At 33.7% G+C, this 12,378-nt stretch overlaps 3 protein-coding genes across 7 annotated transcripts in view; 1 reads left to right on the forward strand and 2 right to left on the reverse strand.

The window, feature by feature from the left end:
• Window positions 1-322: 322 nt before the first annotated feature.
• Window positions 323-2,208, reverse strand: Mettl14 (methyltransferase like 14). The gene is made up of 5 exons (XM_029299868.2): window positions 2,142-2,208; window positions 1,853-2,029; window positions 1,453-1,770; window positions 818-1,200; window positions 323-641 (listed from the first exon to the last, which is right to left on the reverse strand). The coding sequence occupies exons 1-5, from the start codon at window positions 2,199-2,201 to the stop codon at window positions 404-406; spliced, it is 1,176 nt and encodes a 391-aa protein (XP_029155701.1). The 5' UTR covers window positions 2,202-2,208; the 3' UTR covers window positions 323-403.
• Window positions 2,209-4,661: 2,453 nt separating this feature from the next.
• Window positions 4,662-12,378, forward strand: part of BicC (protein bicaudal C) — a 38,020-nt gene continuing 30,303 nt past the window's right edge. For 2 of the 5 annotated variants that reach the window (XM_085482292.1, XM_029299865.2), the window contains exons 1-2: window positions 6,828-9,841; window positions 11,382-11,653. In XM_085482292.1, the coding sequence (XP_085338418.1) occupies window positions 11,425-11,653 (229 nt within the window). In that variant the 5' untranslated portion in view covers window positions 6,828-9,841; window positions 11,382-11,424. Of the gene's footprint in view, window positions 4,738-6,827; window positions 9,842-11,381; window positions 11,654-12,378 lie in introns of those variants that run through there. The other 3 variants (XM_085482293.1, XM_029299862.2, XM_029299863.2) reach the window with 3 other exon arrangements.
• Window positions 11,569-12,378, reverse strand: part of Pex2 (peroxisomal biogenesis factor 2) — a 34,096-nt gene continuing 33,286 nt past the window's right edge. The window contains exon 4 of the mRNA XM_085482299.1: window positions 11,569-11,634. The gene's annotated coding sequence lies outside the window, so the exon portion shown is untranslated. The remainder of the gene's footprint in view (window positions 11,635-12,378) is intronic.

Below are 12,378 nucleotides of genomic sequence, written 5' to 3' on the forward strand. Positions count from 1 at the left end.
GACTTAATTTTTTTTTAATTTAAATTTTAAAATAAATTTTATGTAAAATCTCCAAAAAATTAATCTTGGAAATTAAGAAATTAAATTTTTCAAATTAAACGAGTCAAATTTAAATATACACAACAAATGAGAAAAATGTGAAATAGATTTTATGAAAATTTCATTTTAGATGCGAGAAATTAACGAGATAATATCAATAATTAAACAGATAATTATTTCGTCAACTTCTTCGTGAACAGAGGTTGATTTTAAAAATGTATTAAATTTAGATAAGGTATTCGGAGAATATTTTACGGAACGAACGAGAGACATCTCACACGTGTCTTCATAAGAATTTTGTATTTTTTTTCGTCTATTACAATAATGGTCGAAAGACATAATGTAGAATTCTGAAATTATTAATTTATCTCCCTCTACCTCTGCCACGATTAAAGCCTCCTCTACCTCGACCAGATACCTTTCCCTTGGGTGGTGGCGATTTTGGCCTAAGCGCCTCTATCCTCTCGGTGCAACCCGTGGTGATCTGACCATTGGTAAAGTAACTCTGATAAAGATCCGCATTGAAGTTCGTATTTGTCAGTTCTGGGCCGACGGTGAGCCAACCAGGCCTGATGGTGCTGTCGCGACCGAAGAGGTGTAACCTGAACAGAACGATGGATGTAATATTTTCATGAAAATCAGAAATATATAAAAGAAAAAAAAAGGATTCAAAAATTTTTTTCTGGATTTAAATGTTCAATTTTCTAATTTCCAATATTATAGAGATAAGTTCTGAGATTCAAAATTTACTCTCTAAATTTCACATGCATCTGCATACCTTCTTCGGCCGAGACAAAAGTGTTCGATGATGTGAAAGATCTCCACAGGTTTCTCGATGGATCCGTAGTCAGGCTCCTCCGATATGATGAGATCGATGTCGACGTTTGCGTGGATAAAGTCACCGTCAGTGGAACGTCGCACTGTACCTTTGATACCCATCAGGCAGTGTTCCTTCGTCCTTTGCAGCACCGCCTTGCTGTCCAGATTTTTGCTGTGTCCTGGATTATTGATGTTTGTACGGATCCAGCAGATATCCTCGCAACGTCGGAAACCCCACTTGCGCAGGCAAAACCGTCCCATGTCTAAGCCATCGCTGCTACCGCACCATAAAAACACGAAGCTACGATTGGCGGCCACTTCACCAATATCTAGCTCCATTATCTGCATGTACAAACGGGAATAAATCGATAATGATAAAATTATTAATTTTCCAATGTGACTCGATAACTGAAATAACAGATGATTTAAAATGGAAATTAAAATATTTTTAGCATATTATGATTTGTTTGTTATTATGAAATTATTTACTTTCTGTTGTGAATGCCGAAAAAATCGAGTGGTATTATATTTTTTATTATATTGCAAGAAAATAAAATGCATGCGATTAAGAGAATGTAATATTGCGAGACTAACTTGGTCCCAATTCCAAAGCTGTACATTGGTCGCGCCGCATGTTCTCTGATATTCTTCCAGAGGTGGCTCTATAAGAATGACATCAAATTTACAATTGAGCTCTTTCAAGTTATACGACAGCAGGTCTGTTTTTAGGTACATTGGTGGGGTCGCGGTTTCCGCTATTAAATCGTCCTTCAGTTTGATCAGCTCACGCAACTTTGGATATTCCTCGAATCTATCCGCCAGACCCACGTCCCTGATAAAGTTCTGTGGCCGTTGGCCAGTGTCAATGAAGTGTTGACAGTAATCATTGTGTGGATTTGATGATTGCGTTCCCTTCAAATATACATATGAGATGTGAAATGCACATTACTATAATAATACATACTCGCAACTTGATAATATGGAAAACAAATACCTTTAAGAATGTCGAAGAATCCTTATATACAATCTCATCTGCTGGCGCAGCATCGTCTTTCAAATCCTTGACTGCGTTATCAGATTTGTCACTGGACAGTCTGTTCCTCTTTTTTTGAGTATCCTCGACATCTGTTCCCAAAATTTGACGTAATTCGTCCACACTGGAAACTCCCAGCTGCAAAAAGATATAAATCATCAGGATATATCATCTGCTCTACACATGCATATTTAACCTAAAAATGCAACCAATTACTTGTTACTTTTCCCAAGCAAATTTTGACACTCACCGTTTGGGCTAAAAGTTTCTTACGTTTCTGAGAACGTTCCCAGCGAGCTTGCAGCATCATTTACAGCCTTATTTGCAATATTGTAAATGTAAACATATCCGGCAGGTCCTCACTTCGACTCGTTCTGCAGAGAATCACATCACTCTCATGTGACAGAAATAAAGCTGAATACTTAATAAATGCTCGAAACGTAATTCTTCTTACGAAGAGATTATTTTCGATTGTGAATTCGGATTATTATTTATACACGCAGAGTGTACAGTCAAGTCCGACCAGAGAGAAGCTTCCTCTCCGACATATTCCTTTTATTTTGTTCGTCCTTTTTGAGACACAATAGCACGCTTTCTTCTCCTCTTCCTTTTATTCAATTTTCCATTTCAGTTTTCACTTCACTTTGAGAAATCGTCGACGTTTGGAACGCATCGTTTAACTTCTCATCGGATTAATCAGCTGATTACAGTAAAGTCGCCAAAACGCCAGCTGGAACAATCGAGTTACATCGATTAGTCGCATCGATAATGACGATCGCTGCATTTACCACGCCGCATTAATGTGCTACATATATGTATATGTCGTTTGCGAGACGTGAATAAAATTATCTATATAGATATATTGATTATCTAGGATTATGCAGATTAGAATAAAAAATATCAAGTGATTTATACGAATGCATAAATATAAAATTATTATGTATTTTTGCATTCCCGTATAAATATAAAGAAATCATTCAATATTTTTTATCTTATAGTCTGCAGAATTCTAGATAATCTCTATATATAGGCATTTTATTATATAATACTAAATACTATATATAGGTATAATAAACAGTTGTTATATATATATATATATATTGCATGGTCTGTCAAAGAATTATTTACTATTTACAATTTACATTTTATTCAATACGATGCTAAATATCAATAATGATATAAAGTTCTGACAGTTTTAATATTAATTAATTTTTAACATTAAAAATTAATCATTAATATTAAAAATAAATATATAAATATTTATGAAAGATGGTAAATCTGTTTTTTTTATTATCCTCTTGCGTTGTAAAAGAATTAATTTAAAATTAATGGAAAGATCTGTGTATATAAAAAATTTGACATATTATGTATACATACAAACAGATAAACAAAAGATAAAAATAAAAAATAAAAATAAAAATAAAATAAAAAGAAAAGAAAACAAGTGTCGGTTTAAATTTTCTTCGAATTATGTATTTTATTTTGTGTTCTATTTATATCTCTTATTATATACAATAATGTGACGAAAGAGAAAGATGAAACATAACTATTACATATAAATATTATACACAGAGAGAATGTTTTCTTAGAATTTACCCTGAAAATCATGGCATAATCGTGTGACAATATGATATTAGAAGAATTTTATAAAAGTTTCCCCAATTAATATTTACTACAATAAAAAATATTAATACTACAATAAGATATAAAATGTTTGATTAATTTTACTATGTGCATACTAATATTTTTTATTGTGGTAAATATTAATTAGAGAAACTCTTATAAAATTCATCCAATACCTTGTCCCACGATTACCATGATTTTTTAAGGATAAATTCTAAAAGAAAATTCCCTCTGTGTATATAGAAAATTCTCTTTCTAGATCTATTTGTTATCTGTAAATTACGATTTGGAAAAAGCTGTTATGTAAGAGAGAATCGTTCTATTTATATATTATCTTATTATTAGAAATTTATTCATTCTATCCATTATTCAATTCGTAATTTAAAAAATTCTAGCAACTTCATCAATCAATTTGATCATTAAATATGTATATTATCTTTTTTTTAGTCGTTTAATTTAATTTCTAGGAAACTTTTATTACATCATTACATAATAAAATTGCAACTTGCAACATTATCATGTATGCTAGATATCGCGTTGTACGACATGTAGCTTGAAAAATACTTGTGGAGCAAAACACTTCTTCTTAATTCTTTGCTACATCGCATTTAATCAAAAATAATATAGAGAAAAGCTCATTTTCAAACAAAATAGAAAGAAATGCTGAAACAATCACTCAATAAAAAAGGAGAATCAGGCATCAAAAAGGCAAAATCAGACATAGGAACGTCAATTGTGCGGAAAATGTGTACTCAAGCAAAGGAATCCACAAAAAGGAACTGCGGACGTGTAATTGGGAAGAAAGTATCCATACAACTAGATAAAGAATTTGAAAAGAGAATTTCCTATCGTTTGTGTAGAAAGATAAAAGAGCGATACCAGAGCAAATCTCCCAATGAAGACTAATGACTGATAATATCTGTCGAGGAAAAGAAGGAGAAAGAAAGTCGAAGAACCAGCGACGTGTATCAAAAAAGGAAACGCGTGTTCGAGAATCATCAGCGCCTGGTGAAAGAGCGAGATGTAATCGGGCGAAGGAACCAGCGACGACGAGTTGACGTTCGCTAGAAAAACGAAGGAGGGTCCGGTGACGCGGTCGTCGCGATTGCAGCTGACTTTCCGTTCTCGCGTGCATGCGTCAGTCGGCTTTCAAATTGGCATGTGATCGGTACACGCGGCTCTTCCATCGGCGTTGATCGGCGCGCATGGATTACGCCAGAGTGGTAAGTGCAAAACACGCATTTCGCATTTCCGATACCATATATATACAGGTTCAAACACATTTCCTCCCTGTAATTTAACCCTCCATCAATCCGGGCCTTTTAACACACAAAGCAAAGTACCTCGTACTATAATCTCATGTAAAAATGTAGCTGGTTTTTTCGTATGTTGTAGTTTACATAGTACAAAACACGCATTTCTGATATCATACATACAGGTTCGAACACATTTCCTTCTGTAATTTAACCCTCCATCAATCCGGGCCTTTTAACAAAGCAAAGTACCTCGCACTATAATCTCATGTAAAATGTAGCTGGTTTTTTCGTATGTTGTAGTTTACATAGTACAAAACACGCATTTCTGATACCATACATACAGGTTCGAACACATTTCCTCCCTGTAATTTAACCCTTCATCAATCTGGGCCTTTTAAGACCCAGCAAGACTAAGCAAGATCCCGCACTAATCTCATGTGAAAATGTAGTTGGGTTTTTTCATATATTGTAGTTTATGACCTGCTGAATAAAAGATGTAATAGCTGCAAAGATAAATAATGGACAATTACTGAGTTACAGCCGGTTAAACAATTCGTAAAATCTGAGTTTTTCACATTTGACTCATCTGGTTATAAATCAGTATAACTGTCTGTTATTTAGCCTATTACATTTTTAATTTTTTGTTTAGTAGATCATAAGCTACAATATATGAGAAAATCAGCTAATTTTACCGAGATTTAATTTCTCTGGCATGTCATATTTAAAAAATTCCGCATTAATCCTATATAAAATTGTATATCTTAGTAAAATCTGCTGGTTTTTTCATATGTTGTAGTTTTTTATCTACTGAACAAAAATGTAATAGATTCAAAACTAAATGATAGATCATTACTGATCTTTTGTTTAGCAAATAAGCTATAATATGAGAAACCAGCTGATTTAATCGAAATCCATTTTTACATAACATTAGCGGAATATTCCATTTTTACATAACATGCGGAATATTTTCTATTTTTCAAATTGCTGTTCACATTTCGCTTTTTGTATAAACAATTAGGTTTAATATTTGGCATTAAAGTCTATTGGATATTATCAAACAATCCAAAATTTTTTCTATTTTTTGAAAGTCTAAAATATGAAAATAATATAAGGTGAACTAAAAGATTTAATTTGCTGATGCGACGTTAGTAAAAAAAATGATTGCTGATAGAGGGTTAATTCTGCTGAAATTACAAATTTTATTTTTGAAGTCTAAATAAATTTAAACTTCTACGTTATATATTTCGAAAAAAAAAGATTTAATTATTTTAAACCTTAACACAAAAAATGATTATATTAATGTATGAATAATTGTAAGATGCATTACACTTACAATTAGCTTAATTACGAAGTTTTGAAAATTTAACTGATTAGTTAAGAAAAATCGACACCTCTCTTTTCAAATTTGCAACTTTCTTTTCCATAAAAACGTAGCTGCCATAGCTTTTAGTTGTCCCTATTAAATATTACAATCTAAATTTTATTTATCATGCCTAAATATATTAGTTATCATAGCTTTTAGACATGATAACTAAATTTCATGTTTAATATATGAACAGCTAAAATTTAGCTATAATAGCTCATTTTTTCCCGTATGTTGATTAATCAATTAAATAAGCATTTGTAAAATAAAGTGGATTGTCGAACAGTTACCAGATAATTTTAAATTGCTCCCTTCTATTAAAATTATAATCAAACAACGTATAAGATTGTCGCGAATAAAACTCTATACTAAATTTAAGATTAGAAGGAAAGAAGAATATTTCACGCATGTTAGAATATTTCACGCATGTTAGAATATTTCTGTGAAAGAAAAATTAATTATTTTCCTTCGAACAAAAATTTACATACTTCTGAATATATTTTGCAATACCGCTTACACTGTCTCATTATTAAAAATTATCTTTCATATATCGATGAAAAATTTTTGTCGTCAATCTTGTGTTCTACACGAAAAGAATTTTCTCTTAGAATTTTCCTTATTGGAAGAATTTTATAAGAGTTTCTCTGATTAAATATTTAAAATATCACAATAAGTGTTTGGTTAATTTTACTACTAAAATTCACCATGTACATATTAGTATTTTTTATCGTGGTAAATATCAATCAGAGAAACTTTCATAAAATTCTTCCTACAATATTGTCCCATGATTACCATGATTTTCAAGGTAAATCCTAAGAGAAAATTCTTTCTGTGCGCAAATAAATCGATTTAAAATATCACAATAAGTGTTTGGTTGATTTTACTACTAAAATTCACCATGTACATGTTAGTATTTTGTATCGTGGTAAATATCAATCAGAGAAACTTTCATAAAATTCTTCCTACAATATTGTCCCATGATTACCATGATTTTCAAGGTAAATCCTAAGAGAAAATTCTTTCTGCGCGCAAATAAATCGATTTAAAATATCACAATAAGTGTTTGGTTAATTTTACTACTAAAATTCACCATGTACATGTTAGTATTTTGTATCGTGGTAAATATCAATCAGAGAAACTTTCATAAAATTCTTCCTACAATATTGTCCCATGATTACCATGATTTTCAAGGTAAATCCTAAGAGAAAATTCTTTCTGCGCGCAAATAAATCGATTTAAAATATCACAATAAGTGTTTGGTTAATTTTACTACTAAAATTCACCATGTACATGTTAGTATTTTTTATCGTGGTAAATATCAATCAGAGAAACTTTCATAAAATTCTTCCTACAATATTGTCCCATGATTACCATGATTTTCAAGGTAAATCCTAAGAGAAAATTCTTTCTGCGCGCAAATAAATCGATTTAAAATATCACAATAAGTGTTTGGTTAATTTTACTACTAAAATTCACCATGTACATGTTAGTATTTTGTATCGTGGTAAATATCAATCAGAGAAACTTTCATAAAATTCTTCCTACAATATTGTCCCATGATTACCATGATTTTCAAGGTAAATCCTAAGAGAAAATTCTTTCTGCGCGCAAATAAATCGATTTAAAATATCACAATAAGTGTTTGGTTGATTTTACTACTAAAATTCACCATGTACATGTTAGTATTTTGTATCGTGGTAAATATCAATCAGAGAAACTTTCATAAAATTCTTCCTACAATATTGTCCCATGATTACCATGATTTTCAAGGTAAATCCTAAGAGAAAATTCTTTCTGCGCGCAAATAAATCGATTAAAAATATCACAATAAGTGTTTGGTTGATTTTACTACTAAAATTCACCATGTACATGTTAGTATTTTGTATCGTGGTAAATATCAATCAGAGAAACTTTCATAAAATTCTTCCTACAATATTGTCCCATGATTACCATGATTTTCAAGGTAAATCCTAAGAGAAAATTCTTTCTGCGCGCAAATAAATCGATTTAAAATATCACAATAAGTGTTTGGTTAATTTTACTACTAAAATTCACCATGTACATGTTAGTATTTTTTATCGTGGTAAATATCAATCAGAGAAACTTTCATAAAATTCTTCCTACAATATTGTCCCATGATTACCATGATTTTCAAGGTAAATCCTAAGAGAAAATTCTTTCTGCGCGCAAATAAATCGATTTAAAATATCACAATAAGTGTTTGGTTAATTTTACTACTAAAATTCACCATGTACATGTTAGTATTTTGTATCGTGGTAAATATCAATCAGAGAAACTTTCATAAAATTCTTCCTACAATATTGTCCCATGATTACCATGATTTTCAAGGTAAATCCTAAGAGAAAATTCTTTCTGCGCGCAAATAAATCGATTTAAAATATCACAATAAGTGTTTGGTTAATTTTACTACTAAAATTCACCATGTACATGTTAGTATTTTTTATCGTGGTAAATATCAATCAGAGAAACTTTCATAAAATTCTTCCTACAATATTGTCCCATGATTACCATGATTTTCAAGGTAAATCCTAAGAGAAAATTCTTTCTGCGCGCAAATAAATCGATTTAAAATATCACAATAAGTGTTTGGTTAATTTTACTACTAAAATTCACCATGTACATGTTAGTATTTTGTATCGTGGTAAATATCAATCAGAGAAACTTTCATAAAATTCTTCCTACAATATTGTCCCATGATTACCATGATTTTCAAGGTAAATCCTAAGAGAAAATTCTTTCTGCGCGCAAATAAATCGATTTAAAATATCACAATAAGTGTTTGGTTAATTTTACTACTAAAATTCACCATGTACATGTTAGTATTTTGTATCGTGGTAAATATCAATCAGAGAAACTTTCATAAAATTCTTCCTACAATATTGTCCCATGATTACCATAACTTTCAAGATAAATCCTAAGAGAAAATTCTTTCTGCGCGCAAATAAATCGATAGATACTGTCCCTGGAAAATGAAGGACCCCGGACTTCCTGCGCGATTCCGCTCCTGATTCTTCGTCGTCATAAGCGCGAAATCGTTCGAAAATGAATTCGGCACGTCGGACGTGTAATACACGCCGTTCGCCGACACGTGGCCAGGAAAACAATTTTTTGCCGGCGTTCTCCGACGAAGGTCTCGACTATACGAATATGTGTACACGTATACGTATACATGTATACACACAGATATTCACACACACACACATATATACGTGTATTACAACACCGATACGAGGTCCGGTAGCGAGGCGCCGATGCGAGGAGCCCTCCTGAGCAAAGGGATGACAAAAACCGGGTGAATCGTTCTCGGTATTCGCGTCGCGATTGGTCGCCGGCTCCGCGGCCGGGCGCTTACCCCGAAATTCGGGCCGAATTCCGAGAAACCGATTGTCGGACCCCTTGCACCCCGCTAACCCAGGTAACTCCCCTTTTACCACTGCCATTACTTTGTTTACACCTCACACCGCGCCGCTGTCGCTCGTTCGTTCGTTCGCTCGCTCGCTCGCTCGCGCCGATTACACAGGCGGGTTACAGCGCTGCCGCCGATCGAGTTGGACGGCAGCAGCGGCGAGGACGAGGACCAGACCCGGGACGAAGAGACAGAGACCCACCGGCGGGACCAGAACCGCAGGCCCCGCGACTGGCCCGTCCTGATAGATTCGACAACAGTGCGTCATCGTCGTCGTGCAGGTCAGTTCGCGGATTCCTGGGCGGCAGTGAGATGTGTCAAGTGTTTCTCCACCAAGTACACCCTCGTTCCGTACCTAGCTCTGGTCCTCTGTGTCCGATTGTTTCCTGTAACGAGAGAGCGCGAACGTCTCCGCTACTTTTTTTTTTTTTTTTTTTTTTTTTTTTTGGAGCAAATCCTGTGTCCTCTCTAGGTTTCCCTCTCTAGGTGTTTTTGTATTGTTTATTAAGGTTGTTAATTTCTCTATTTGAAATCGACAGTTTCGCGTGTGACGTGATGTTATTCTTTCTAAACGCAACGCTTCCCACAGTTTGTACGTTTGACCTGATGCCGTTAGTTCGTACTTAATAATATACGATGTTACCGATGTCTATACGTATATTTTGAAATTATATACGAAAATAAAGAATACAAGTATCTAAAAATAAAATATATCTTCCACATCATCTTTGAAGGTGCATTTTTAATCGAGACCATGATATTTTTTTTCTAGTAGGTAAAAAAGAAACAATATTTTTCTCTTCCTAATTATTTTTCGAAACTTAAGATTCCCGAAGACGAAGTAATGATTTTTCGATTATTCGAATAACTTTGCCGATATTTTTCTCCCTTTTTTCCCGAACTTCCAAATTCGAAAAATAAAATAATAACACGTGCGACATTATTTATTAAATTATTATTCAATAATTATCTATTTCTCATAATTAATCATAGTTAATAATCGAACTCGCCAGATTTAATTTGCGTCTCTTCGAATAGAATATAAAATTACGTCTACGTGACTCGTCGTGATTGGTATTGCCTACGTGATGTTTACCTTTTTTCCGCATACCCTATGAACCATGCAGGAGCAAACAAATCGTCCTTTGCTCGGAATTATGAAGGAATTTCGGCGAATTTGCTGCATGCGGAAGGAAACGTTCAATTTTATATATACAAAAACGAGGGAAAAATTAATAAATAATAGCGCAATTCAGAGCTCGTTTTCTCCGAAACGGCACTTTTACTCAGGCAGATTTATTTAGGACGAGCATCATAGGCACCATGAGAAATGCTGCTGCGTAAATTATGCGCCGAAAGGACAGTTCACGTGATCCGCGTGATTCTGATTAAATCCTCCGTGGGATGCACGTGGAGCACGGACAACAACGTGATCGCATCTTTTCGTGAAACGTGACGAAAATCGCCTTTCCACCTCAACAATGACGCACACGTGGAAGAAGCAATCTCGAGGACGCGCGAGAACGAAATTTCGAAATCTTCCGCACGCGATCCATCAGATCGCGATATCATTTAGAGATATTATTTAATAGCGATATGAAATATATTACATGTCAGGATGTGTATATGAGACACTCCACCCCAAAACATTCCTCCAGAATACCATATCCGATTTAGCCAGACCACTCTTGCCGGTCGGATTTTATTTCTTTTCAGACGAATAACGCGGCAAATATATCGAACAAAATGCGCGAAAAATTGATCCCTTTGATCGAAAATGAAGGAAATTTGATTTCGATTACCTTTGCTGTGTTTCGGCAGCGTCCCGACGTAGGTCGCGGCGGACTCGTCTCTCGTCGGCAGGATGAGGCCCGACGAGATGGTGGTGAATAACGGCGAGCAACGCAGGGCGGCGGAGACGATGTCGGAGACGTCGGAGGGCACCGCGACCACCAGCGTGTCCGGGAAGTCCGGCCTCGAGAGCCGCGAGGAGCTTCGCGATCTCGCGGTCCTGCTGGGCATCGGCGACCCTGAGGACCTGCACCAGGAGCGCTTCCGGGTGGATCGTCGTAAGCTGGAACAGATGCTTCTCGGTGAGTATCGAAAGCATTATTTCGCGAAAATCGTCGACAGTATCGAGATTTTAGAGGATTTTGTGGCGTACGAAAAAAAATATATATATATAAATAATCGGAAAAATATATAAAAATAAATCAGTCTTAGCAGCGAATTTTATAGTATTTGATGGTGTACAAAAAAATTATATAAAAATAATCGGAAAAATATATAAAAATAAACCAGTCTTAGCAGCGAATTTTATAGGATTTTATGGTGTACAAAAAAATTATATAAAAATAATCGGAAAAATATATAAAAATAAATCAGTCTTAGCAGCGAATTTTATAGGATTTTATGGTGTACAAAAAAATTATATAAAAATAATCGGAAAAATATATAAAAATAAACCAGTCTTAGCAGCGAATTTTATAGGATTTTATGGTGTACAAAAAAATTATATAAAAATAATCGGAAAAATATATAAAAATAAACCAGTCTTAGCAGCAAATTTTATAGGATTTTATGGTGTACAAAAAAATTATATAAAAATAATCGGAAAAATATATAAAAGTAAACTAGTCTTAGCAGCGAATTTTATAGGATTTTATGGTGTACAAAAAAATTATATAAAAATAATCGGAAAAATATATAAAAATAAATCAGTCTTAGCAGCGAATTTTATAGTATTTTATGGTGTACAAAAAAATTATATAAAAATAATCGGAAAAATATATAAAAATAAACCAATCTTAGCAGCGAA

Source organism: Nylanderia fulva, unplaced genomic scaffold (assembly GCF_048542155.1).
Source record: "Nylanderia fulva isolate GAGA-0341 unplaced genomic scaffold, ASM4854215v1 Scaffold20, whole genome shotgun sequence".
Taxonomy (NCBI): domain Eukaryota; kingdom Metazoa; phylum Arthropoda; class Insecta; order Hymenoptera; family Formicidae; genus Nylanderia; species Nylanderia fulva.

Excerpts from the sequence above, each read along its gene's own strand:
- Mettl14 (XM_029299868.2), bottom strand. The coding sequence starts at position 2,201 with ATGATGCTGCAAGCTCGCTGGGAACGTTCTCAGAAACGTAAGAAACTT. Across the intron at positions 1,201-1,452 it reads AGCTTTGGAATTGGGACCAA|ATAATGGAGCTAGATATTGG; the intron begins GTTAGTCTCGCA and ends TTGTACATGCAG. Across the intron at positions 642-817 it reads TTTTGTCTCGGCCGAAGAAG|GTTACACCTCTTCGGTCGCG; the intron begins GTATGCAGATGC and ends CGTTCTGTTCAG.